Source organism: Corvus kubaryi, unplaced genomic scaffold, assembly GCF_017639235.1.
Source record: "Corvus kubaryi isolate FWS band 111438036 unplaced genomic scaffold, C.kubaryi_AGA036_p1.0 37391, whole genome shotgun sequence".
Lineage (NCBI taxonomy): Eukaryota > Metazoa > Chordata > Aves > Passeriformes > Corvidae > Corvus > Corvus kubaryi.
The window spans coordinates 10919992-10945151 of NW_024581130.1; the positions used below are offsets into that span (position 1 = coordinate 10919992).

General features: G+C 50.0%; 1 protein-coding gene and 1 long non-coding RNA gene across 3 annotated transcripts in view; both read right to left on the reverse strand.

Moving 5' to 3' along the window:
- Nucleotides 1-1659: 1659 nt before the first annotated feature.
- Nucleotides 1660-4336, reverse strand: LOC121669289. Its single transcript, XR_006017694.1, has 2 exons — nt 3961-4336; nt 1660-2960 (listed from the first exon to the last, which is right to left on the reverse strand). It is a non-coding gene; the product is annotated as an uncharacterized LOC121669289 (long non-coding RNA).
- A 1032-nt stretch (nt 4337-5368) lies between these two features.
- POLD3 (DNA polymerase delta 3, accessory subunit) overlaps nt 5369-25160 on the reverse strand; it is a 22059-nt gene continuing 2267 nt past the window's right edge. The window contains exons 4-12 of one of the 2 annotated variants that reach the window (XM_042038028.1): nt 24317-24356; nt 22715-22847; nt 19737-19992; nt 18408-18480; nt 16467-16629; nt 15088-15200; nt 10759-10856; nt 10605-10686; nt 5369-7001 (exon numbers count right to left, since the gene is read on the reverse strand). In XM_042038028.1, coding sequence (XP_041893962.1) covers nt 6796-7001; nt 10605-10686; nt 10759-10856; nt 15088-15200; nt 16467-16629; nt 18408-18480; nt 19737-19992; nt 22715-22847; nt 24317-24356 — 1164 coding nt within the window. In that variant the 3' untranslated portion in view covers nt 5369-6795. The remainder of the gene's footprint in view (nt 7002-10604; nt 10687-10758; nt 10857-15087; nt 15201-16466; nt 16630-18407; nt 18481-19736; nt 19993-22714; nt 22848-24316; nt 24357-25160) is intronic. The other variant, XM_042038029.1, reaches the window with a different exon arrangement.

Here is a 25160-nt window from a genome sequence, read left to right on the forward strand (position 1 = left end):
GCTGTGAATTCCCACCCAGCGGGCCAGAGGAGAGGCCAGCTGGGGGAAGAGTCCTGGGGGAGCCCACAGCCAAATCTCCCAGCTGGGAATTGGTGGGGAGGGCTCAGGCTCCGCTCCTCGCAGGGCCTGCAGTTTTATTCCCTTTCCCCAAGGTATGGGGAGGGAGGAGGAATCTCTTGCAAGCAAAAATCCCTGGGATTTTCTTCTTCAAACATCGTGGTTAGGGATGAGCAGTGGGGGATGTCCGTGGAGGACTTGTGGGAAATGACATCCCGGTGACCCTTTGGGATGGATTTTGTGCACGCTCCTCTCCCATGTCCTCCTCTTTCTCCCCCTCTCCTGTCTGTTTCAGTTTTTAGACATCCTGGAGCTTTTTGAGAGGCTCAGCTGAGCGTTGTGATGGGTCACAAAGCTCTCCAGGGCTTTGACCTAGGCTCCAGTCCTCGCTTTGATGCCAGCAGGGCAGAGTCTGCTCCCCTTTCCAGCCTGTGGTCCCTGCTGGGAGAGATGGGATCTTGGGAAGCAGATGCTGCTCCCTGGGTGGTTTTTTTTCCCTGTAGTGAGTTTTGAAGTTGCCAACCACTGGCCATGGCATTGCTCAGACTGATGGAGGGGAGTGTGGGTGAGGAGATGCCCCTTCCGTGGGGTGCCCCCCCTTCATCCAGTTCCTGGCAGGAGATGGGGTGGGGCCTGGAGGAGGATGTCACATCCCCTGGCTCTACAGCCAGAGACTAACCTGGTCCCTGGAGCAGCCGCAGGGGAGGAGGAGAAGGGGGAGGAGAGGCAGGCGGAATATCTTGAACAAACAGGTCAAAAGCCTTCAAGACCCCAGATTTAGCACGACAGGAGCGTGTGGTGCCGTGGTCGTGATGTACATCCACACCCTGGGTGCAACCCCCACAGCCACGGAAACAACTCCCCAAAGTTCTGCAAACAGCGCCTGGGCACCCACAGCACGGCGGGGAGGGGGAGGAGATGCAATTCCCTGGGGAAGGGGGTGCAGTGCCCCAGCTCCAGCGTCCCCGGCGGCTGTGAGCCCCCGTGTAGCCCCGTTCCCAGCGAGGGCGGGGCCGCTGTGTCGCCGCTGGAACTACGGTGACAGTCCAGCGGGACAATCCCTGTCACCTCGGGCCGTGGCACTGAGCCAGACCCTCTGCGGATCCCCGGGGACATCCCGTGCGCCTCAAGGGACCCGCGACGGGCAGGGATGGCCCTGGGGTGACTGGGCCCTCACAGCCGGTCCCTGTACTCCCCCAGGAGCCACGGGGCTCCCAGCTGCGGGGAGCAGTCCCCAGGCACTCCCTGTCCCTGGGGAACGACGCGATGCTCCCTCGTGGTCCCTGAGCTGAGCTCTGCCGCGCCCCCGGGCTCGAGCACCCCCTTCTGTTGCAGGCAGGTTGACACCCCAGTGGCCACCCCCAAAACACCCCGGCCATGGGGCTGACCAGTCCCCTGCACCCCCTCGCAGAGGGGCCGGTAGCCGGGAACCTGCGCCAGGACCAGAAGCCGGTTCCATACAGCCAGGGAATATAATAAAATTAAAGCTCATTAAGCACTTAGAAAAGGGTTTGCATTGAGGGGGAGTGGGCGGGGGGGCCGGGGGGGGCCGTGCATCTCAATACTGGGCTATTTAGAAGGGAGAATTTAATAACAGGGGGGTTGGTTTTTATGGCAATAGATTTATTCCACCTGGGCTAAGAAATACATTCCACATCTGCCGAGCCGTGTAACCAGACTCTAATTAAAATCGTGTGCCAAGCGAGGGCCTGGCTGTAAAACACAAAGCTGGCTTTTAGAGCAGCTGGGAAGCGCGGCCAGGCGGCCCTGGGGCGGTGGTGGCCGGCAGGACGGGCACGGGCGGGCGGCAGGGCTGTGCCATCGCTCACCGTCCCCACGCCGGGGCACGAGGGGTGGTGAAGGGGGGATTCCGTGTGTCTGCAGGGACCTTGGGACACGGTGACACCCACGGGCATGTTGTGACTGTGGGGACAGGGTGATGTCCCTGGGTGTGCTGTGACCCCGAGGAAGGATGAGGTGGTGGCTCTGCATAGTGATGGTGACAGTCACTCGTGGCATGGACCACAGGATGGCTGAGGTCCACGCAGACGCAGTGCCACGGGGATTGGTGACATCCACGTGTATAGGGACAGAGTGACATCCCCGTGTGTCTGCAGTGACAACAGGGAGAGGGTGACATCCACCTTTCCAGAGTGGTCATGAAGAAAGGGTGACATTGATACACTTCATGGGGATGGGGTGATATCCACGCACCTGTAACAACCAGGGGATGGGGTGGCACCCCTGCTCTGTGACACGGGACAGGGAGATGTCCACAGTGACGCCCACACACCACGGAGTGACCGTGGGACAAGCGGTGCCCACGCACAGGCAGTGCCAGGGCCAGGGTGACACCGGTGACAGCCGTGTCCCCGCGGCAGCCACAGCGGCGGGCAGGAACGGGGCTGAAAGGGCCCCTGTGGGCCCCGCCGCAGGACACCCGCGCTGGGGTTTTACAGCCCCGCGGGTCGGGCCGAAAACGTCCCGAACAAACAGCGGCTGTGTCTCGGTTTAACAGCCCGGCCCTCAGACAGCGGCAGCAGCGCCAGCTCTGATGGAGAAACTAATGAAACCTTCGAAATAGTTTGTACGGGAGTAGTGAAGTGAGAAAAAAACCCCAGAGCACTTGTTGCCAAGCAAAATACACTTACCTAGTAAAGCATGAGTAATAAGTGGCATTTTTTACAGCGTGAAGATATAACTTTTCATGAAAACACCAAATAAGGCTCCGTGCGAAAAGTGGCAGGCCTTTCTAGTTGCTTTTTTTCTTTCCTTGTCTTTCTTCCCTTTCTTTTCGCTCTCAAGGCACACGTGTGCTCTCCCCAGTGCCCCTTTTGCAGGAGCCTGTTTACGGGGCCACCTTCCCGCCAGCCCCGGCGCGGCCCAGCTCGGGTTCCGTCTCCCTGAAATGAAATGAGCAGGGAATGGAAAAACAGGAGCTGCTGTTCTGCGAGACTTTCTATTTTTAAAAGGTTAAAAATATCTATTTTCAGACACCAGCCCAGGAAGCGTTGGGGTGAAGCGACGCGGCGGGACGGGAGGAGTAAACAACGCTGGGACGTGCCGGGTGGCTCGGGAGCTGCGGCTCTGGGGATGCTCCTGGGGGCAGGGACAGCAAGGGACACCACGAGCCGGGGACATGGCCACAAGGAGATGAGGGATTGCAGGGCTCCGTGCCAGGGGATGCTCAGTCCCAAGAGAGGATGCTCAGCATCAAGGCGGGATGATTAGCCCAAGGCAAGGAGGTCCACACCCAGGGGGATGCCTGGCCCCAAGGTCAGATGCTCAGCTCCTGAGGGGGATGCTCAGCACTCAGGCAGGATGGCTTATCATCCCCAGCATCACGGCCCTGGTGCCCTCATGAGTGTATGGGATGGGATGCTTGGCTACTGCACATGGATCCCACCGCAGGAGTGGGATGGAGTACCCACTGTGAGGGGAAGGATGTGGAAAAGCCATCTCCAAAATCTCACGGATGCTTTTCCACCCTCAGTTTTGCAGCTTCGCTCCCTTCTCCTCCCTGCCCAGGCTGAGGTCCCGGTGATGCTCCCTGGGCTGGCAGCGGCTGTGCCTTCATGTTCATCCCTTGGCTCCACCTGGGAGCTGGGAAGGGGCTGGAGCCCCAGGAGCGGCTGAGGGAGCTGGGAAAGGGGCTCAGCCTGGAGCAAAGGAGGCTCAGGGGGGACCTTGTGGCTCTGCACAAGTCCCTGACAGGAGGGGGCAGCCGGGGGGAGGGGGTCGGGCTCTGCTCCCAGGGAACAGGGACAGGACAAGGCCTCAGGCTGGGCCAGGGGAGGCTCAGGTTGGGCAGCAGCAGGAATTTCCCCATGGAAAGGGTGACTGGATATTGTCAGGGACTGCCCGGCGTGGACTCGATGGCCTTGGAGGCCTTTCCCCCCGTACCGGACTCCGTGGCTCCGCGGTGCCCGGCGCTGAGGCAGGGCCCCGGCGGGCCCCGCTGTCCCTCGGAATGGCCGAGCCGCGTTCCGCTTCCTTATAAGGCCCTGCTGTTCTCCGCTCCGGTGTCTGCGGCAGAGCTGGCACCGCCTGTTGGGAGAGCAAAACAATTCCCAGCAGGCTGCCGGGACACCCTCCTGCCCAGCCCAGCTCTCCTCCGTCAGCACCGGCAGCGCTTGCCCGGCTCCCTCGGTTGCTGTCTCCCAACTGCCCGATGCCCGAGCGGGAAGAGCGGGAGGGCTTTTTCCGAGCAGGCCCTGCCCCGTGGGAAGGAGGGTCATAAATCAGCTCCGCTGTCTCCCGAACAAGGGATGGGGCTTTTGCATACCTCGGAGCAGCACTTCCAGCCCCTCCCCAGGGCCTGCTGGTTCAGAAGCACCTTGTCCAACCAGAGCCCCGTGCAGCAACAGTTTTAGCCCGGAGCGTCTGACAGTGCAACTCGTTCTCAGTGCACCTGGAAAACAAGGATGAAGACTCCTCTGCCTGAAATGAGGCTGTCAGGGAGGAGAGAAACACCATAAACCGCACTTCATTAAATAACCAATATCTTCTCCCACTGCCTCTTCTGAGGCTCTTGCAAGGGTGTAAATGTGGTGGGAAGGGAGATACAGGGGGAGGAGGAAAGGAGATCCCCCTGGGATTTGGATCTCCAGCTAAAAATGACACATGAACAGGTACAAAGACTTCTGCATCTCCAGGAGCAGGCTTTGGACCCTGAGCCCCACCAGTGTGTCCCAAGGTGGGAGATGTGCTCCGCATTCCAAGAGCTACAGCCTGGCTCCCAGACATTTTGCCACCCTCCAGCCTCTGGGTGCCAAACGAGCGACCCCCACCCACAAGGGAGCCTTCTCCCTCTATCCAGCCCCAATTCCTTGCTCCCAGGCAGCGCCTAGGGACACTCCAGCCTTGGCCAAGGGGCATCCAGGGATCTGAAGCCCCCCTGGGGCTGGCAGCCCATGGAGTGCAGGAGTGGGGAGTATGAGATCATGATTTTTGGAAGTCTGAAGTTCTCCCGGGTCCTGCTCCTGCAGACATTAAGTCATTTTCCTGAGGAAGTGCCGTATGACGTCGATCTGGTTACAGGAGTCGGGGTGGAGCCGGGAGCTCCAGCGAGACCACGGCAGAGGTGAGGAGCACGAGTACCAGGACACCCCGTCCTGTCCCTCTGCCACAGGAATGACACTCCAGGGGTCCAAATTCAATACAAATCCTGGTATTTTGAGGTTTCAGATGCCCTAAAACACTCAGTTGAAAGCTTCCAGCACTGGTTTTGATGGAAGAAATCTTTACCCACTTCACCAGGGAAATGTCTTTGACTTCCATGCAGTCAAATATCACAACAACCCTTGGAAACTGGGATTTGACACATTATTTAATGAATAAGGGCAAACGAAAAAAAAAATCTGTGTTTAATGGGATTTGTTACTTATCGTTACCTTTAAAAATACCCCCTCAACTCTACCAAGAGCAACAGAACCACTACAGCAGGGTGGGTTTTTCTCTCAACAGTTAAATTTTCTTCATTTAACCAGAACAAGGTTGTTCATTCTCTTCCCAGGCCACAGCACAGGCACACACCCAGTGATGCTGCTGGTGTGCAGCAGCTCCTCTCAGTCATCCACTGGTGACACCAGCCCCTGTGTGGGAGCACTCTCCAGCCCAAGCCGCAGAAGCGCTCGGCATCAGCCCCTCTGGAAAATCTTTTACATCTCTCTATCAGCCTCAGCACCAGCCGAGCAGGAGGCCCAGACCAAGAGCTCCTTTCTGGTTAACAGGACTGCTGTGCTTTATTCCTCTCCCCTAACAGGTTCCCCAGGACCTTGTACTGTGACACACTTCCTTCAGCAGGCACATGACGATATGTCCAAGGAGAACCTCCTCTCTTGTCTGGTTTACACCTGTAAAAAAACCCTTCAGGCAACCCCAAACCTACCAACCCCGCAATGCAGCACACGACTGTTCCCCTGGTACCTGCCTGGTGCTATCAGCAGTGCCCTCTCATCACCCTTTCCCTCTGACTCATTGGCCTCCAAGGTCAAAGATCCAGTGCTTTCCCAAGAACAGCAAAGCCTTCCCCCAATTCCTCTGGAGCCAATTGGGTGGGAAGCCTCAAGGATGTTTTTGTGAAGACAGAACACCAACAGTGTCCCAGACTATAATTAGGCATCTGAGCAAGTTACAGAGGATACGTTCAAGGAAGAAAAGAGTAAGAGAATTTTATATGCACTGCTTTGTCCAAAAAAAGATTATGAAAGGCAGAGCAAAAACTATTTACCGGTCTTAGGGGGAAAATGAAGTACATTTCATTCAGTTAAAGCTGCAGCAGATGTTCAGTATTTGTGTCTGTGCCTGAAGACCTGCTACGTTACGGCTTCTACCCAACGTGAACGTTTGGATCAACCTGGAGAGCTGAGGGTGTACAAAGAGCAGAAGGAAACGCCACAGCTCCTCTCCTAACTTAGCACCAAAGAGGTGATTAAAAAACTACAATTTCATGTGAACAGATTTAACAGCCTTTCAGGAGCTCCTCTAGATGTTGCTTCTAGCTGGCAGTTCCCACACTGCTTAGTGAAGATGACTGAAATTATGGCAGTAACAAATAAGAACTTCTCTCTGATACAAAATCTAGCCCAAAGGGCTTCCTTACACAGTAAGCAGGACACCTTGTGTAACCAGGGGTGGCATGGTGGCCTCCACAAGCAGCAGCAGCTTGCAGAGAGCCACACAAAAAAAGGGAGCAACACTCCCAAGCTGCCAAGAGGACCAAGAGAAAGACCCAGTTCATTTCTTCTGGAAAAAGCCCATGATGGAGACCTGTTTGTTGGCTCTGTTGGCAGGAGCTGCCCCTTTCTTCAGGCTCTTCCTTTCTTCCTTTGGTTCTCTCTTTGTGGGCAGCGCAGGCTGTTTGTGTGGAGCTGGTGCCTTGGGCTTGGGGAATTCATCCTCGCTGTCCGTGCAGGATTCACTCTCGTAAACCTTCTCAGTCACTGGTGGAAAGGAGAGGGAAGGGAACAGAGGATGATGATGGTTAAGCCATCTTTATACCAAAGATCTCCCCACCGCAGCCTTCCCAGTGCACTCCTGGAAAGGAACATTTTAGGTTCAAGGAGCATATGTCAGACACAGGAGTTAAGTCCATTGCTCAAGGTTAAGCAGTAGGAAATGGCCTCAAGTTGTGCTGGGGGAGGTTCAGGTTGGCTATCAGGGAGAATTCCTTCCTCAGAAGGGCTGTCCAGCCCTGGCACAGCTGCCAGCAGCAGTGGTGGAGTCCCCATCCCTGGAGGGATTTAAAGCTGTGTGGATGTGGCACTTGGGGACAGGGGTCAGTGGTGGCCTTGGCAGTGCTGGGGGAACAGCTAGAGCCAATGACCTTAGAGAGCTGTTCCAACCTCAGTGATCCTGAGATTCTAATTCATATGGCAGAGGCTGACAAGCAGCCATCAGCAAGTGATGAATCTGAAGATCAGAATCGGTAGTTTAGCATTAGACAATGGAACATCTACTTTATGGCTACACCCCATCATTCTGACTTGGTCCGATTCCTACAGGGGCCAAAGCAATCAGACTGTCCAGAAATCCAGGCAAGACAACCTAGAGACAGCCCCGTGCTGCTCTCACCAGCACACTGGACAGCCAGGGAAGAGCCAAGCCGACGTCACCCATCTCAAGGAGCACAAAACCTTTGGGGCAGCTTCTTTCCACAGAGGTGGCCAAAAAGGGCAAATATAAAGAAATCCTTTATAAAGAACCAACCCAAAGCTGTGTCTGCAATCAGGGACTGTGCCTGAAGGGGATTGCCAGCTCACTGCTGTCAGCGTCCGGCGATGGAAAGCCCAGGGATATAAAACAACGCTCACGGAAATTAAACTGGAGTCAGCTCTGCTGATGAAAGCCACCGTCAGATCCCAGTAAATGTTGTTATATCAGCTTTCCCAGCAGTGCTCTGGGATTCTTCTAGTAAGCCATTTTTCTTTAGCAACTGTATTCTTTTAAACAGATGTCTTAACTTCCCTTCTTCTGGGAAACTGGCTTTCACTTGTATTAATGCATCAAATTAAATAAGGTTTCCTACGTAACCAGAGACCGGGAAGAGGAATGCTATGAAATCCTCCTGGGCAGCACTAGCAGAACCTCAAACAGGGACTGCAAACCCAGCAATCTCCCTTCAGAGGCAACAGGCTTTTCAGGGAGCAGCTTCCACAGACCACTGGGTGAGCTTAAAAACCTTACCCTGTTGTTAGCCCTGTCAGGAATCACTGGGAACTCCTGAAGCGTGCAGTTAATCCCCTCCAATTGCAGTAACACAGCTTAGATCAACTGCCTTTGGCTGCAATCTCAGCTGAACTTTACAATTCTGTATTTGCACCAGCTCTGGGTACACAGACACAGTTACTGATGCCCTGCTCACAGCCAGACTCCCTAAATCCCAGTGGCTCAAACGATGGGAGCTCTGAAATGCTGTAACACAGATTTTCCTCCAATGCACGTCGATATTCCCACCTCCAAGCCCATGCATGTCCTTTCAAGCTTTAGGAAGTGCAAGGTAGAATCACACAAGCTTAAACCTCAGTAATTCCCCTTTACTAGAGACTAAGAGCAGGCACTCAATCCATGGATGCCTGTTGATGCCTAGGAATGTGTCTTGTGCTTCACTCCACAAACACTTTAATTGCTCAATTTCCCCCAGGGCTAATCCCTAAATTACTTCCGCTTTTTGACACCAATTCCTTGCTATTGCAGCTATTGTGAAAACCATCACTTAAAATTGTGGAGAAAGATAAAGTACAGCCTCATTCTAATGTTAGGATTTAACATCTCTTAAAACCTAGCCTTGGTTGGAAACAAAAAAAAGACAGCACAGAGAGGGGAAAAAACCCCTATATTTCAAAGAATAACTAAAATTTACATTAGCCTGGGAGATTTGTAAGTTATTTAGCCTTTGAATTATTAGGCCTGTGCATGGAAAAGGTGGGGAATGGAAGGGAGGAGAGGAACTGGACAATAACCAGACAGCAAGTTCTGCACAACAGGCTGGAGGGTTCTTAGCAGAGAAAGCAGCATCTCCTCCCTACCCAGTTCCTCAGTATCCCAGCTCCATCCCTCTCTCCATCCCACAGGATGTGTCTCCCAAAGGGACAGCAGGGGCTTGCAATCCCTTTTCATAAAACAGATATGAACTGTAAAACCACGAGTCTGGATCTTCCAAGGGACTATGAAACCCTGTGGGGGTGAAAAGCAGAGAAAGCAAGGCAATATTCCCAGCCCTGGTCTCGCTAGAGAGGCTGAACAGAGGGAGAAGAGCACTATTTGCTGGACGCTGAACCCGCAAGAGTCATTCCTGTGCTCTGGACGCAGAGTTTATGCAACTCAACTCCCCATCTAATGCTACTTTGTTCCCTTTTCCTTCCAAGTGTTTTAATAGTTCTGTCTGGGATGGGAGAGCACAACACCCCGTAACGGAATGGGCCAAAGGTGTCGATAACTTTGTGCAAGTCCAATTCTCGGACACGAATCCAGTACTCGGGATCTCAGTCCCCAGTGCAGCCAGCTGCTGAGTGCTACAGCTTTGTGTTTCTTTAAAGGAGACACACCAAGTTAATGGGAAGCAGAAGATGCAGCTCTGCAGACAGGTGCCAACAGACACAGGCTGAGTCCAGGCCAGGCAGCTCCGCAGCTGGGCCAGGAGCGCCCGAGTCTCTCCATGCTCAGCACCACAACAGACCTGCAGAACAGCACCACACCCTCCCCAGCACTGGCTGGGCTCCACTGACATCCCCTCAGCCCCTCCAGCTGGGGAAGGAAAGCATCCCATACAATCGAGCTGACAACAGCTTTACAAAGAACACATTCCACGCTCTTCACTATTTAAAGGCTCTAAAAATACCCCCAAAATCCAACAAAACCCAAATGAACATACTCTGAACGTTTGCAGCTCAACTTCAATGTCAGGACATGGAGGAAACAAATACAGTGGTGTTACACAGCTTTCTCCAGGTCACAGGAGGAAGCAGAGTCCAGTCAGGCTGGAATTCAAAGCCTCTGGCTCTCAGGGCTTCCATAGGGACTCTCTTCCCTTCAGAAAGCAAAGTCACCCTTATCAGAAACAGAAACCCTATGAAGTATTTAAGCCCCAACTTATTCCCTGTTTATCTGGGATACCGAAAGTTTCTTTAACATATAATCAAGTTCTTCTGCACAGCTCAGGATTTATCCTCAAAGGAAAAAAAAACCAACGAAGTTATCTCAGCCAGAATTTATCCCAAACCCTAAACCTCCTTCTGTACCATCATTAAAAGCTTGCAGCTTTGCAGAGGCGAGTAAATGAAGGTGGTACTCATGCTGGCAGGAGGAAAGGGAAAAGAACTGAAGGAAAAGATGTGAATAATCAAAAAAGGGGAAGGCTTCAGGTACAGCTCTGACTCCCTACCCAGGCCTTCACCAGAGCGGCAGTTACCTCAATCTGGGAGCAGGAGTTCCAAGTGGGATGACAAAGTGATTTTTTGAACCTCTTTCTAAGCCTGGGAGAGGCTGGCCTGTTAAAATGGTCCATAAAGTGAGCTCCAGTGAGTGTAGGGCACAGCCAGTCTTACCCATGCAGCCTTCCTCTTCATCAATAAACATCTTGGATTTCAGCACACGCTTCCGCTTCCTCTTCCTCCCTCCAGCTGAGCCCTGGAGGACATTGCAGCATTGTGAGAAACCAGGAGTTAATTTCTGGCAGTTATCACTCTAATCTGCTCTCACCTCCGTGGATGCAGGCTCCAGTTCAGTTTTCAGAGCAGGTGCAGGTGGTGGAGATGGAGCTCTCTCTTCCTCGGGTGCGGGAGATGGCGGGACATCTGCTAAGAAGAGGAACACCTTGATAGCACGTGGGTCTAATGCTACACGCTGCAGTTCCCAAAGGAAGGAGAGTGGGATAGGATGGGAGAAGTGCGCTGGGGATTTTTGGTAAGCCAAAAAAATCAGTTCCACCAAGGGAAACTTTAAAAACATGCACAGGAACTGGCATGTTTCAGCTATACATTTCACTTACTTGTTAAAAAGAACAACTGTCATTTGTTTAGAAATTAAAAGAGGCGGGGTGTGGTGAAACAGTTGCTGCCTCACTGGTGGTGCTACACATCCCAAACAATCCATGCTATTAGCTTAACCCAAGAATCAAGTGCAGTATACTGCCACACATCCTAAAAGATTGTTAAGGGACATATCAAGCTTTTATTTGAAAACAAACAAACAAACAAACAAAAACCCCCAACAAACCAAACCACTGCGAAAAATGAAGCTGATTCTCTCATTGTTTCATCTCCTTGCTCTCCTCTGGGTTCAAGGACAGGGATACCGGGCTCCATTAAATGCCAAGACTGATCGAACCAGTCCAGGACACCTTCACACATTTTTATGGAGCAAAGCAAGCTCTGGAGCCTCCACCAGCAACGTCAAAGTGAGACAAGCAGGGCTTCAGACCAACAAGCAAGGCAGGGTCACCCTCTCGTGGGGCTGGCAGGGCGACAGAGCTCCATGAGATCCAAGGGAGAAACGCTGCCACGCAAGCCCTCAGATGCGGGGGAGAGCTGGCAAGTGGGGGAACAAACTCCTCCTGTGACCTATTGCTTCATCCCAACCAGGATGTGGCTGGAGCGGACGGTGAGTGCCTGCCTGGCTCCTGCTCGCAGCCCTGCTGGCTGCAGTACCGCCCTCACTCATCCCGCCCGAGCACCGAGTCGGGATCTGGAGCTGTCCCGAGGGATTAGGTCAGTGTGAGCAGCTACGGCTCTGCCAGGCACGCGGCCAGCTGACCTTCGGAGGTTACGAAGGGCTCGAGTTGAAACGGTGCTCGGCTGCCAAGGCCCAATAATAAATTACATTCCTCAGCAAGGACTCGGCCTCCCAACTACTGCAGTAAGCGAGGCACGGGAATGCAAACAGAGCGGGGTAACGTGACTCGGGTTTCACCCTGCTCCAGAGGGCCGGGCTGGCAGCGCTGCGAGGACAGGGCCGAACGAAGGCTCTGCTCCGAGGTGGAAGCGCTGGGTGGCGAGGGGCTGAGGGGGGGCAGAACTCCCCGTATTTATCCCAGCCTCGCAGCAGTGGAGGCCTCCACACACTGGCCTGCCCGGCACCAAACCTGCATCACCACTGCCCAGCCTGGCCTCAGACTTTTGAAATATCTTTAGGAGAGGACAGGCTAGGAGGGTTGAAAACCAGCCTGGTGAAAAGCCTCTGCCATGCTCAAGCAGAGGCTGCTGAAGGCATTGTCAGCGTGCCAGCTCCACTAGATTCCTTGGGGGAAATTTGGGCATTTTTAACGTCCTTCAAACAATTTCCCCCGCTCTTGGCAGGCAGAAGGCACCTTCTCCCCACATCAGAGTGTTTAGGACTACTATCAAGCTCTTTATTACTTTATTGTCCTCTTCTAGCCAACACAGCCCTCTGACATGTGATAACTCCTGAGTCAACCACTAGCTGCTGCCCACAGTTTGCTCAACAGCAACAGCTGCATGAAATGGATACAAGCTGGGCAACTGGATGGACCAAAGATGTAAATCCTGGCTTTGTTTGGTTTGCTCTGACCCTGCCTGGAAAAACTGTGAGAAGCTTTAGTGCTTCTGCTGTGGCTCTCCAAAACCCACGGAGTTTGTAGGTCACAGTGCCACTGAAATCACCCTCCAAAGTGGCTGTAAAACACTTGTCAACACCACAAAACGCTGCCTGTGTTGGTACAGCTGAAGCTGCCAAACCTCCTGTCCTCTGTGGGTGCATTTGTGGAGTTTATTCTGGCACTGGAAGCAAAACAACCCGCAGTGACTAAGGAACCCTCATACCAATATCACTTCTTAATGAAAAATCATTTAAATGGAGAGGATTGTGCCTTATGCCCTCTCTGTATTTTCAGCGTGGTACAATGTGCTGATGCTGGTGTAAGGAGAGCTTATTTGGGCTACTTTTAGTACATCAAGAGCAGACTAATATAGAACTAGGCAGAAGACCTGCCTGACACAGAAGTGTCCATACAGTGCTTCACATCAGCCATGCATGAGTTTTGCACCCACAAAACCTTGCTAAGTGTGCCTGTCACTCCAGGCCCCATTTTGCTCACTGATGCTGTTGATTCAAGTTGCCCCTGCTCTCTGGAGAAACCTGTTTGCACCTTTCCAAGGATAAATGCTCTTGAAGTCCAGCTGCTGTATATATTATTATTTTTTTTAATTATTTGTTTCATCCAACTCACAGTCTTCTACTTGAATACGGAATATAATATTACCAGTTTGGACTCATTAGAAATATTCCAAACAATTCAAATCTATCTTCTTTCATCTGGTTGGATTTAGGAGGGCAAGTAGCAGGACCAAAGGGATGAGTTCTCTCCATTCTCATTTTCCCTTTTGAAAGGGCAAACTGAGTGATATCCAAATTTCATATGCTGTAATTTGCATAAATTTAAAATTCTAATGCACAACACAAAGAAATAAAGAACAAAGAGGGTTCTGATGACAGAGCAGCAATGGCAGTGACAAAAATCCTCTCCAGTCCCTGACCATCCTCTGGGGGAAGAACTTTTCCCTAATATCCAACCTAAACCTGTCCTGACACAGGTCCAGCTGTTCCCTCAGGTTCTATCCCTGGTCACTAGAGAAAATACAATGGAATAAATGAAACCAGAGGCATCCCATTCAAAAGCACTAACTGGTCAACACATGCTAAGGTCACGCAGGTATCCCATAGGAGACCAGAGAGTTCTAATATTCCAAACTCCTGCCAGACCTGACTCACAGGATGTGGATAAGCTGAGAGATTCCAGCCCAGCAAGGATGGGCTGATTTCAAAATTCCCTCCTCAGAGCTAAACAACTCGGCTTGTCAGTAGGGGAGTGATGAGGAAATGGAAAGACAAACATTTGAAGAAATAAATACCAAAGAATGTGAGCATCTCTATATAGATATATATTATAGCCAAAGAAGGAGCTTCACACAGGAATGTGACGGAATTAAGGCTGATCACGAAGAACAGCTTCCTGAGAGATTTATCATCCTGAGGAAGTCTAAGAAGTGATACATACTTGATGACAAAGATCACTTGAAATTATGTGGGCAGAAGGGAAACTATGAAAACAGGCCTAATACTGCAAAGATACCAACAGCGGCCACCTCTCCCCTGGCACTGCAGATTTTCCTGATGTCCTGGTTGTTGCCCACGTGCCAGCCACACTAAATGAGAAATCAGCTCTCCTGAGGGACTCCACCTCCTCACCAGTACACCCCATTTGCTGTTTCACCTTCTTTTACTGGAGCTCTACACCAAACTGGTGGTTTCAATTACTTGTCCGTAATGATCCCCACGTTCTTTTCCTGAGCAGCGTGTTGGATGACTGTTCCATTTAGAAAATACTCCCAAGCTCAATTCCAACTTATTTTCCAGTTATCTATATTGAACGGCATTTGTCACCTCAATTATCCAAATTCTTTGGAATCCAGCCCTGCTGTTCCTCATTATAAGCCCAAATCTTGCAGTGTTCTGCACACCCCACTCCTGTCACAGCCACCGAGGAGACGCAGAGTCGCAGCGGATATGGCTCAACCGCTTCGCCTCCAGCTTCCCTATTCTCTCTCTTCTTTTTGGAAGTCTCGCTTCCAACACTGTCTTCCAAACCCTTTCTATAAACAGACAGAATAAAGATACTAAAAATGACCCCGTGAGGAGAGGGAGGTCACTGGTAAGTGTTTCCTCCCCACACAAACTGGTTCTGACCAGCCCTACGGTTCTGGAAGGCGCGCTATCTTTCACAAGAGATTTGGGAACATCCTTCCCACACGTCAGTGGCACTGGCAGCACACTTGGTGAGGAGACAGCCAGGTCTGAGCTAAGCTAAAACAAAGACTGAATCGCTGAGACATCTCAACTCTATGCCCAAGTGCTTGCAGCACAAACATAAACAGAGAGCTCAAGCTACAGCCATTTCCACGGTCTTTAGTCCTTTAAACTATTCCCTCAATCATTGACCAACAGATTTGGAGAGTAATGTTTTCGAAATCAGACCCCTGACCTAAATGCCTGATTGTTTACAGATCTTTTTACCTTCTTCATCACTGCTGTCAGACTGAAGTTGTTTGATTCGCTTCCTCTTTTTCTTCACATTTTCGGGATCTCCTTCTTCCTCGTCATCCGACCTATCTGTTCTCTTCATTTTACTGCCACAAAAAGTAAAAGGGAAAAAAAGGAATGAACACCCATTATCTCTCATGTGTGCATGAAAGCATCATGTGTGTTTGGATGAGCACATTCCTGATGCAAGGAAATCAAATGCCTCTTGAAAACATGAGCATCTCGTGCTCCGAACTGTACACTCACTGCACAACCAGGCACAGGCACACGAGCATTTCCAGGCCTCTCATCCTTACCCACATCCAGCTCTCCAAAACAAGGAGGATTTCTTTAGCCCCTCTGCAGTTCAGCCCAGTACCTCACCTCGCCTGGCCACAGCAGCCTGGCAAGAGTGTATTTCTGATCTTGTCTCTTTAGCTCAGGCTCCCAGTGTCCCCAAAAGCATCACTCAGAAGCTCTTTTGACAGACTGCTTGCCACTGACTGACTATGAGGTAGTGTCTCAGAATCCTGGAGCCATTTTTAAAGACTACTGGAAAAATAAAATAGCTTCTTTCTTTTTAATGTTGGCGAGACGTGTCAGACGAACAAGCCTGGAGGCTAAAGGCCCACGTATCCTCAAAGAGCTGGGACAGCCCAAGTGGCCTTCCCAACTCCATGCTGCCAACACCTCCAGGCCCTTGGCTTCTTGGACAAGACTATCAATAAGACGAGCAGTTAGTCTAACTGTGATGGTGGGCTGGGTGGTGTGCTTACCTATTCAGTTAGAAATGGATTGAGACCACCAATTAATTACTCATAGGCCACCAGAGAGCCATCAGACTGTAGTGATTCTTTGTCTCTGTCAGTTTGGGTTGGATTAAACACAAAGGGCTGAATTTAAAATTAACTTGCAGCCTCAGCCCAAAGTAAACCAGTGGCATTGAAAGCAGCCGTACATGAGCTACGGAGATCAACAAGCACAACTTTGTGCTGCAAGCTGTGTACATACAGGCCTGGGAATATCCCACCTTCCCTGCAGGACAGGTGCTCCTGCCAGCCCCCCCCACGCTGCCTGCAGGGTCTCTCCTACGGCTGCTCACAGTGGGAGGTTGTCTCATGGAAAGCCATCCCTTCCCACTGAAGACAACCTGGGCCGTGTCCCTTCCCACATGCAATGGCACCAATGGCCCTGAGGCACCTACAGCAGTAAAGGGAAAAGAAACACCAGGAAAAACTCCTGAGATAATTTTAGTCAGGTTTAACACAATTGAGTAGATGGAAACAGGAGGTGAGCCAGCATTGAATGACCAGCCAGCTCCATGCAGGCCGTCCACAAGCAGGTTCACAGGGACCCTGAAAGGCACGACCCACCTCTTCTTGTCCTTTTGTTGAATTCTAGCAGACTCTGTTTTCTTCCCAGGTTTCTCTGCTACAGTATTAGGAGATGACTCTGGTTCTGCTACAGCAACTGAAGGCTTCACCACTTCCTTCTCCTCCTTTGGCTGCTCAGGCACCGAGCTGACTTTGAGTTTATCTGCAAATACACCATTCAAAAAGAACAAACACCAGGCATTCGGTTTGAATGACGACTTACAAAGCAGCTGGCCAGCTCTGTGCACCAAGAATACAGACAACACTACCCATCGTGGATTTAGGGATCTGGACTGCATTAGGGATCTAGATTGGCCAAGCTGTATCAGACATGGGAAAAAGAAGGGTATGCTTAAATTTCTAGGTGATTTTCCATGGTTCTGCTGTTCCTGATGTCAAGCCACGTGTACTGCAGCAGTTAAACTTTGTGGAAGAGGACTGGGAGGGCCACGATGTTGTGCCAATGCCTTTCTGGGAGTGCTGGAAAACCAGGCTGGCTGCTTCCTTGGGAAAGCGCAAACACCACTGGAACGACAGCTCTCCTATTTATAATCAACAGCAGAAAGCCCAAGGACCCCACTGCTGTTAACTCAGGACTTTCTGGCAATGGTGGAACCTTTGAAGCCAGGAGAGACGTGCATGTAGGGAATAAATCTTACTCCTGGAATCCCACCCTCTCTTCCATACACATAATCATTTCCAGTTCTGCTCAGTTTGCTCCTTCTCCGCAGCCACCTCACAAGTTTCCTTGATGTGCTCCCTGACAGGACTCGGCAGAGAAGAGAACCCCTTTGGGAATGATGGAAATGCATCCACAAAGCCTTCCCCATCACCACTGGGTCACCTTTACCATGCCAGTTTGGGTTTTCAGCACATGAACTTTGGTCTAGGGCTCTTCTCAGACCTTCAGAATTTACTGCAGTTAATTGTAGTGACTGTCCTTAGGCTGAGAGTGTCCTCAGCTCCCTCAGTCTCACCAAAACAGGGATGCGAAGAGTCCCAGCAGGGCTGTGCCTTGTGTGTTCTGTGCTGGAACTGTCCCCTGCAAACTCTGAGAGATGTCTGTTAGAAAGTGAACTTTGCTGTTTACTCTCTCCCAAAATTCCTCTTTGAAGCCTCTTGTACTCACTGTTATGAGGAAATCTTTGAAGAAGGTCCCACAGTCCTTTTCCAATATCTACTTAAAAGCTTCAGCATATTTTCTTTAGACTTGGATAATTCAGAAGGGACTTGAAGAGGCCACCTAGTCCAAACCTCTGCTCAAACAGAAAGGCCACCCCTCACTTTTATTCTCCAGTTATTAGTCCTTCAGTTTTCAGGAAAGAAATTAACCCTAAAGGTAATGATGGGCTCCCCAGTGCTGTGTGATGAAAAGCAAGCACCATTAACTTGCCCTGCAAAACAGGTTTTGGCAAACATCACCAATAGCTGATCTTCCAGCCAGGAGAACTCACTTTAAATCAGATTTCTTCTGCACTAAAAATCCTTCCTGAGTTAGTCTGTTCAAATATGTCATTTTAATTGATCTCCCTCCAGCAAGCTTTTTGTCTGAAAAATTCCACTGAAAACTCTTAATTTTTGCCTTAAGAGCTGTGTGCAAAAACATTAACCCCTTCGAGTGCAAAAGAGCAGAAAAACAGTATGGAAAACTATTAGGAAAGAAGGGATATAAAACAAATCCAGTGAGTTTGGTAGTGTGGGGATGGGGAGGAAGAGCTCTGCTCCTTTCTGTATGCCTCCCATCATGCCTCCACTACGAAACACTTGATTCCACTGAATATTTTTTAATTCCTACCCAGCTTAAATAAAATATAATTTAAAAAAAAAAAAAGAGACTTCAAATAACCCTCAGGTTTGAGGGCTTTCTGGTTTGGTTTTTTTTTCAACTACAACAGGCTGTTTCCTGACCATGATGGCCTCTGAAAACAGAAAAGCACTTACTCATAGCAGCTTTTCCAAAGAAGTTGTTCATGATGTTGTTCTTTGTTGGTGGTTTGCTGCTTGCTGCAGACACCTGGAAGCAAAGAGAGGAATAACCACAGGAATTGTTCCCAGTCCCCAAGATGCACAGCACTGCTTCTGGACAAGCAAAATAATAGATATCATTTGTTCCCACTGCCTTAGATTTTAGCAGCTGTTTTTGGAGAATCTGAAGATACTCACTAGACACTACGTGCATCAAAGGGGCCAGAGTAAGTTACTAAGGACTCTTTGGCCAGGCCTTCAGATCTGGCTTGGGGCACACTCCCATCTGATGCCTGACTGTTACTGAAATAAGCGCTTGGGACTTGGGTCAGCTCCCAGGAGAGAACTGTTCCTTTTGCAAACCATCAGTGCCTCAATTCACAGCGGCTGACAGAGGAAAGAACAGGGATTGGCCAAACCAGGAAGGCTTTATCCAGCTCCTCTGGCACGTAGGCTGTTAGCAGAGAAATATCACTGCTCTATTGCACCAATGCAGCCACCAAAGTGAGAAATCACACACCCCCCCCACACACCCACGCCCACACCACCTAAGGAAGTGCAGCCTCCTAATCCAACTTATTTTCATGCAAATAAAAGGCAAACAGACACTAAAGTTCCCAAAATGTGCACACTTCACCAGTTCTAAACTCCCTATAAAAATCAGAAAAAGGAACTGAAACGTACTCAGCTGTTATAAAAAGGCCAAACCATCCACAGGGACTGTTACCATTTTAACACCCGTTTTTCTGGGCACATTGCTTTAAAAACAATTATACTAATTAAAATGAAAACATAATCCTATCCTGGAAAAACAGCAGTCCAGAAGATAAACAATTTAGTCTTGCACAGGTCAAGCTCTGAAACTTCCCTAACAAACCGAGTTTAAACACCTTGATACTTTTAAGACCTGGGCTTCTCAAGTTTCACTTATTGCTCAAAACAAATCCTTTTAAGCACAATGGAGAGAGCAAGATCCTCAGCTGGTGTGTATACTGGCATAGCTGGGGACAACGCAACAATTGTCTCCATGAGGCAGCTATGCTGGCTTACGCTCGCCGGAGATCCTGCTGACTGGGGAATGTCAAAGTTATGGCAAATACACGTTTGTGGAGAGATCAGGAGCGTGGCATGAGGCGTTTCTGCCCCAGTGACTGCACACAGTCAAACACTTTCAAGGCATCACTGAGCATTCCCAGCGGGACGCGGGTTTAGCACGAGGAGCAGCGCAGGGCTGGCTGAGGTCACTGAGGTGCTGTGAGAGCGGATCACTAACGCCATGAACCCAGGGGCTCTGAGGTAACTTACACCTGGGGCCTCCTTGGCCTCTGTTTTGGCCTCCTTATGTGCGTCCTGGGGTCTGGCCGCTGCTTTGGCCGCAAACATCCCCATGATCCCTTTGTGCTGCTGCGGGGGCGGCTTGGCAGCCGGGGGCCCGTGGCCGTTGACCGCGCTGGCAGCATCGGGGTCCCTTTGCCTCTGGGGACTCTGTGCGGACGCCGGTGCTCGGGGAGCGTCAGGCGGCGTCCTGGGCACGGCGGCGGCACAGCGGATGGCACTGAACCTGCGTGACGGAGTGAAAAATCCCATTAGCCTTTCAACTCGGCCATGTTCACCTCGCCTTCCCCCCTCCTGCAGCGCCGCTGCTGCTCCGGGCCTGCGTTCTCCTGTTATGGAAAAAGGAGCAATTTAATCTGTGCATGGGACAAGAAAGAAAGGCTGGCACAGAGCAAGAGACCTCTGATGAAAAGATCAGCTGAACCTGTCAGCAAGAGCCACGGCATTTGCATGTTAAACGAGCCGTGCAGCTTTCCTGGGGGGAAAAGGGCCTTCTCCACACCCAGGCTGGACAGGGAGCAGGCTGCATTTTAGTCCTAACGCGATATGCTCTCCAAAGCCTGTGGCAGAAGTTGTATGGGTGTGCGAGGGTCTAAAACATTTACAGCTTTCCGATGCTGACAAAGCCCACAGCTGCTGCAAAAAGTAGCCACACTTGGCCAGGTAAAGAAATCCCAGCTGAAACTGAACAACTGAAATGGCTCAGAAGATATCCGTAACACTCTGATTTAACTATACAAAGTCACTTCCATGTAATCGCTGAGACTGAAGGCAGCTCAGCTTATAATGGTCTGAAACGTGATTGTTTGGGGATATGGAGATATAAGAACTAAATGACGTGCTTGCAGTTACAGCACAATTCACTGACAGTCAGGAATAGCACTTCCCAAAAATAGCTGAACTCTGCTCCCCACTGTGCAAATCACAGGCGACGCTTTCCAGATTTCCCACAGAAATGCCACAAAAGAGCCCAGACTCACGCCTCCCAGCCCACTGAATTACACAGCATATTTTTATTTGCCTAAGAAATAAAGCAGCCTCCTTCTGCCAGTTCATTTCTGTGCCTCAGCATTAGCTGCTCACGTGCACAGTCCACTTCTACTCCCATCAGGATCTGTATTAGCAAAACAACACCATCTCCACAGCATTCCCAGGCTGCAGCAGCAACCTCTTGACATTCAAACCTTTAAAGGAAGGAAAACAGACATTGAAGAAAAATAATCCCACTCTCCCTTATACTTTCAATCTGTTTTTAACATGGTTAGTGCAGCTCTCAGGGCAGCTTGTGCTCCTACTCCAAACACCACCAACCCTCCAAGTCACAAATATTGTCAATAGTTACACTGACCATGCAGCAGAGCTCAGCTAAACTTCCCACATTCCAAGTCAGCTTGCCTTGATGCTGCTGTGTGACTATAGCTTTATGGGCTTGACCCAAAATTCACTAAATAATCACTGAAAAAACAGGCAATACTTGGCCTATGCTCTGCAAACAAGGAGCTGCTTCTGTTTGGAAAGCTGGCAATGGCAACAGGCATTACACCCTGATAACTGCTATTAATTAGTACATCCTACCATCCCCCCTGTCCTCACAGCAAAGCAGGTCCCATAGAAACACCCAAGAGAACAAAGATCCTTGTCCCAGAGCTGTGAAATATCTGGACTGACAGGGAGGTTCTGTTTGCTACAAGCATCACATAATTAAACTTCTGGCTTTTGGAGGTCCTACAGGAATCTTTTCCCAAGTGTCAAAGGCAAATCCATGCAGCTGACAAGAGAGAGGGAATGTGATCAATTTGTATTTACTTCAGCCAGGTCACAAACGAAGAAGCTGCAATTTTTCTTAGTTTGCTTGGGAAATCCTGCTTCAAAGCTGAATTTACACACAGGCTTCAGAGAGCTGTTTCAGAACCAGGATTATCTAGATGACCTTCTGGATGTTTAAATCCCAAAGGATACAAGTATCCCTAAGGCACAAGTATCACCGTGCTGGGGTGCCTAAGAGCAGACAGAGAGGAAGAAGGCAACGGCAGCCACATGCAGGGCACGTGGCTCCACTGAGGCAGGATTTTCCAGCACCTTCCAGGGCAGTGACACTCGTGCCCCAAACACACAGCTTCTATTTTCTCTGCCACTCTCTTGTCAACACTTTGGATACAACTACGTTTTTCCTTTCAAATTCTACACTCCTCCTATGACACAAGCTTCAGGCATCCCCCTTTAAACCAGATTGGTCATGGCACTGTGCATCCCCATGACTTCAAGCCAAAGCTGTCACGGTGGGAACAGCACACAAATGAAAAGCTCCAGCTGCCAGGCGCTGCTCAGGAGGGAGGCAGTGACTCCTGAAGACTGCAGCCCCTCCCAGTTCTGCTCCAGTTCCACCACAAAGGACACTTGTGCTGCCTGGGCTGTTTTGTGTGCTTCTCCTAAGTCTCAGAGACCACAGAGTATTCTGAGCAGGAATGAACCCACAAGGATCAAAGCCCAGCTCCTGGAGAAGGAGCTCCTGCAAGACATCTTCAGAGAGGTGGATGAGCCCAGAAGATGAAAACACAGTTTCACAAAACAGAAAGCAAACTCCTGTTAATGCTTTGCTGAACACATCACTCATGGTTTTATCAGCCTGTTTCGATTTTCTCTTCCTGTGTGGCTGCGAACTGGATTAAAATGGTCATGATTAAGTGTGGCCTGCAAAAGAGAGAAATGTTTCCAGCCATCAGACAAGCAAGGTACTGGAACAGTCTCCCTGCTGGAGTAAGGACCAAGTGAACCAACTGTGAGCTCAGTTTACGAAACCATCACACAACGTGCTCTTTGGGCACTGCTCTGGCAGCACTTTGAGGATATCTTTTCCTAGCTTTCTAAAAATCCAGGCCTGTCCAGTAAGCACTGAAGTGCAACACCAGTCTGGAAGTGCTTCAGAGGAAAAGGGAGACAGGACTCACTTGCTGCAGTGCTGCAGGTTTGTTTTGACGATGTCGTAGTCAGTGTTGTAGAGGGGGGAGCTGTCCTTGAGCAGGGCCTTCTGAATGCTGTACACGTGCACACTGGCAATTGTGGACAGCTTAGACTTCATTGCTGGGAAAAAAGAAGGAAAAACAGCCCTCTGTTAGCACACCCTTCAGGATGCAGAGACTGACAGACTACTCGACAGCAAAACTTGAATGTGAGAAGGTCCAACCGCACCTTCCCCCAATGCTCACTAATGAAGAATTCAAGGTAGCAGACTCCACAAGCCTGTCACGTTTTCCACTACACACTCCTGGTTCTTGCACAACTGAATTATGAGTGATCTCTCTGTGTTTACCTTCAAAACATCCAGTGTTTGGGATCCAGAATATCTGTGTGAGTACCTAGAGCTAAGGCAGAAAGCAGCTGGTCACTGCTCTGCCCCACTGGAACCGCTCTCTGTCACTGGCGCCGTATCCAGCACCACAGTGTCACCCCCACCAGTCTGCTGGAATCAAAACTGTATCTCTTTTATGCTACTTAGACTGCAACCCCCTTGAGACAAGGGCTGGTTTTCAGGAATTCTTTGTTCATTGCTTATATTGTTCTTTCCACAGAGTCCTGGTCTGAGGCTGAGCTTCTAGGCACCGTAAAAATACACACAGCAATCATTTCTTGGGGCCAATCCTAGACTATGCAGCCCTACTCCCATCACAAATCTCAGCCTCTTCCAAATATAAGTCATACCTTTGGCCTGCCTTCCAATACAAAAACCATAAGCAAGCCTTTCCTCCACAGCAAAACAGAGTGTTACGCAGCACACATAACTCAACAAACACGACACAGAGTAGTTGCACTGCCTGACAATCTCCTGCCCCGAGGAAAACAGCCTGAGCTAGAAATCCACTTCAGATTTCCAAGAGGAAAACAACGCAAGTCTTTCAAACAAAGTGAGGTCATTAGCACAGATCCTTAAGGTCACAAATGCCACAGTGTGTTCTTAAATGCCAAAGATGTTATTTGAAAGTGATGAAGAGCCTGAAGTTGTGTTTCAATTGCTGTGGGTAAGATTTCATCAGCAGGACTAGAGCTGGAAAGATGGTGAGACAATGGACAGTGCAGGAGCAATGTTACAATGGGGGTTTTTTTCACCTTTTACTCACAAAAGTGACGTAAATGTCCCATGAGAATGTTTTAGCACCCCCAGGACTCAGGGCAAAGGCCGCAATTGCATTGAACCAATAACCAGAATTACCAGTTTCAGCATTCCTGGGGGCCTGAAGGCTCACAATTGTTCTGAGACACTACCGGGGTATTGTTGTCTCCCTGCTGTCAGTGGCAGGGAGGTGGAAAGGAATCACTGACAAAACGTTCAGAATTTAAAAAAAAAAAACCAGACTCAAATCACAAGCCTGAAGGTTGAAGCTGTTGGCTCAGATACTCCAAATTCTGAGAAACAGCTGGCACAAAAAGTACACACCTGACCCCAAGAGCCTGGCTGGGCATTTACGTGCAGATGGCAAGTTCTGAGCGTTGCTCATTTTGCAGTTCTTTCAAAGAAAAAGGTTAAAGCCACACGATTTTCCTGGTCTGCTTACCTTCGAGTTTGTCCTCCCTCACTACTGCAACCTTGTGGCACTGGAAAAAATAAACACACGGCAATCTTAGAATCCGAGGTTGTATGCAAGACTGCTATTTTCAGTTATTGAGTAAGAAAGTCTACTGATTATTATAGCACAGAACACTGCCAATGCCTTTAAACACTCATCAGCCACTAGCTTTTAAAGCTCTGCCATCCCGCTTTCCAGTTGCACAGACACCCCTAAAGAAAGCCCCTGTCCTCCACTCCTGACTGTGGCAGGCGAGATGCAGATGAAACAAAGCCTTAACAACTGTGCAGCAGAAGCAAAGGGGACGGGCAGCTGCTGGAGACCTGCCCCAGGAGCCCACAGCGCCCCTGCACACTTGGAATGCCAGGGCACTTGAGCACAGCAATCTGTAGCCCAGACATGGCACCAGGGAAGCAAAACACCGTGAAAATTATGCATTAATTTAAAAGCCAGGAATGGGTGTTTCTGGAAAAGTGCTCTCTGGCCAGTCTTCTCTACCTGCTCCAGGACATTTAACAGGCTGTGGTTAATACTGGGAGGATCCAAACACAGACTAAAAACCCCACCACTAATTCTGTGTTCAACAGATACCACAGGCCTGTCTGAAATCAGAGAAAATCCCGTTAAATTTGGGCTATAAACATGACACTGCCTGTGCAGCTTTAATTAAATACATCCCATTATACAGAACTAATGCAGTAAATAATTACCTTCCATTTCAGACAGATCTGGAGACTGAAAGACAGTATTTCATGTACATGAACCAGGTTATTACTCAGGAGAACAAAAAAAAGGTTTGTTGGGTTCTTTTCCAATCTACAACTAAAAGCCA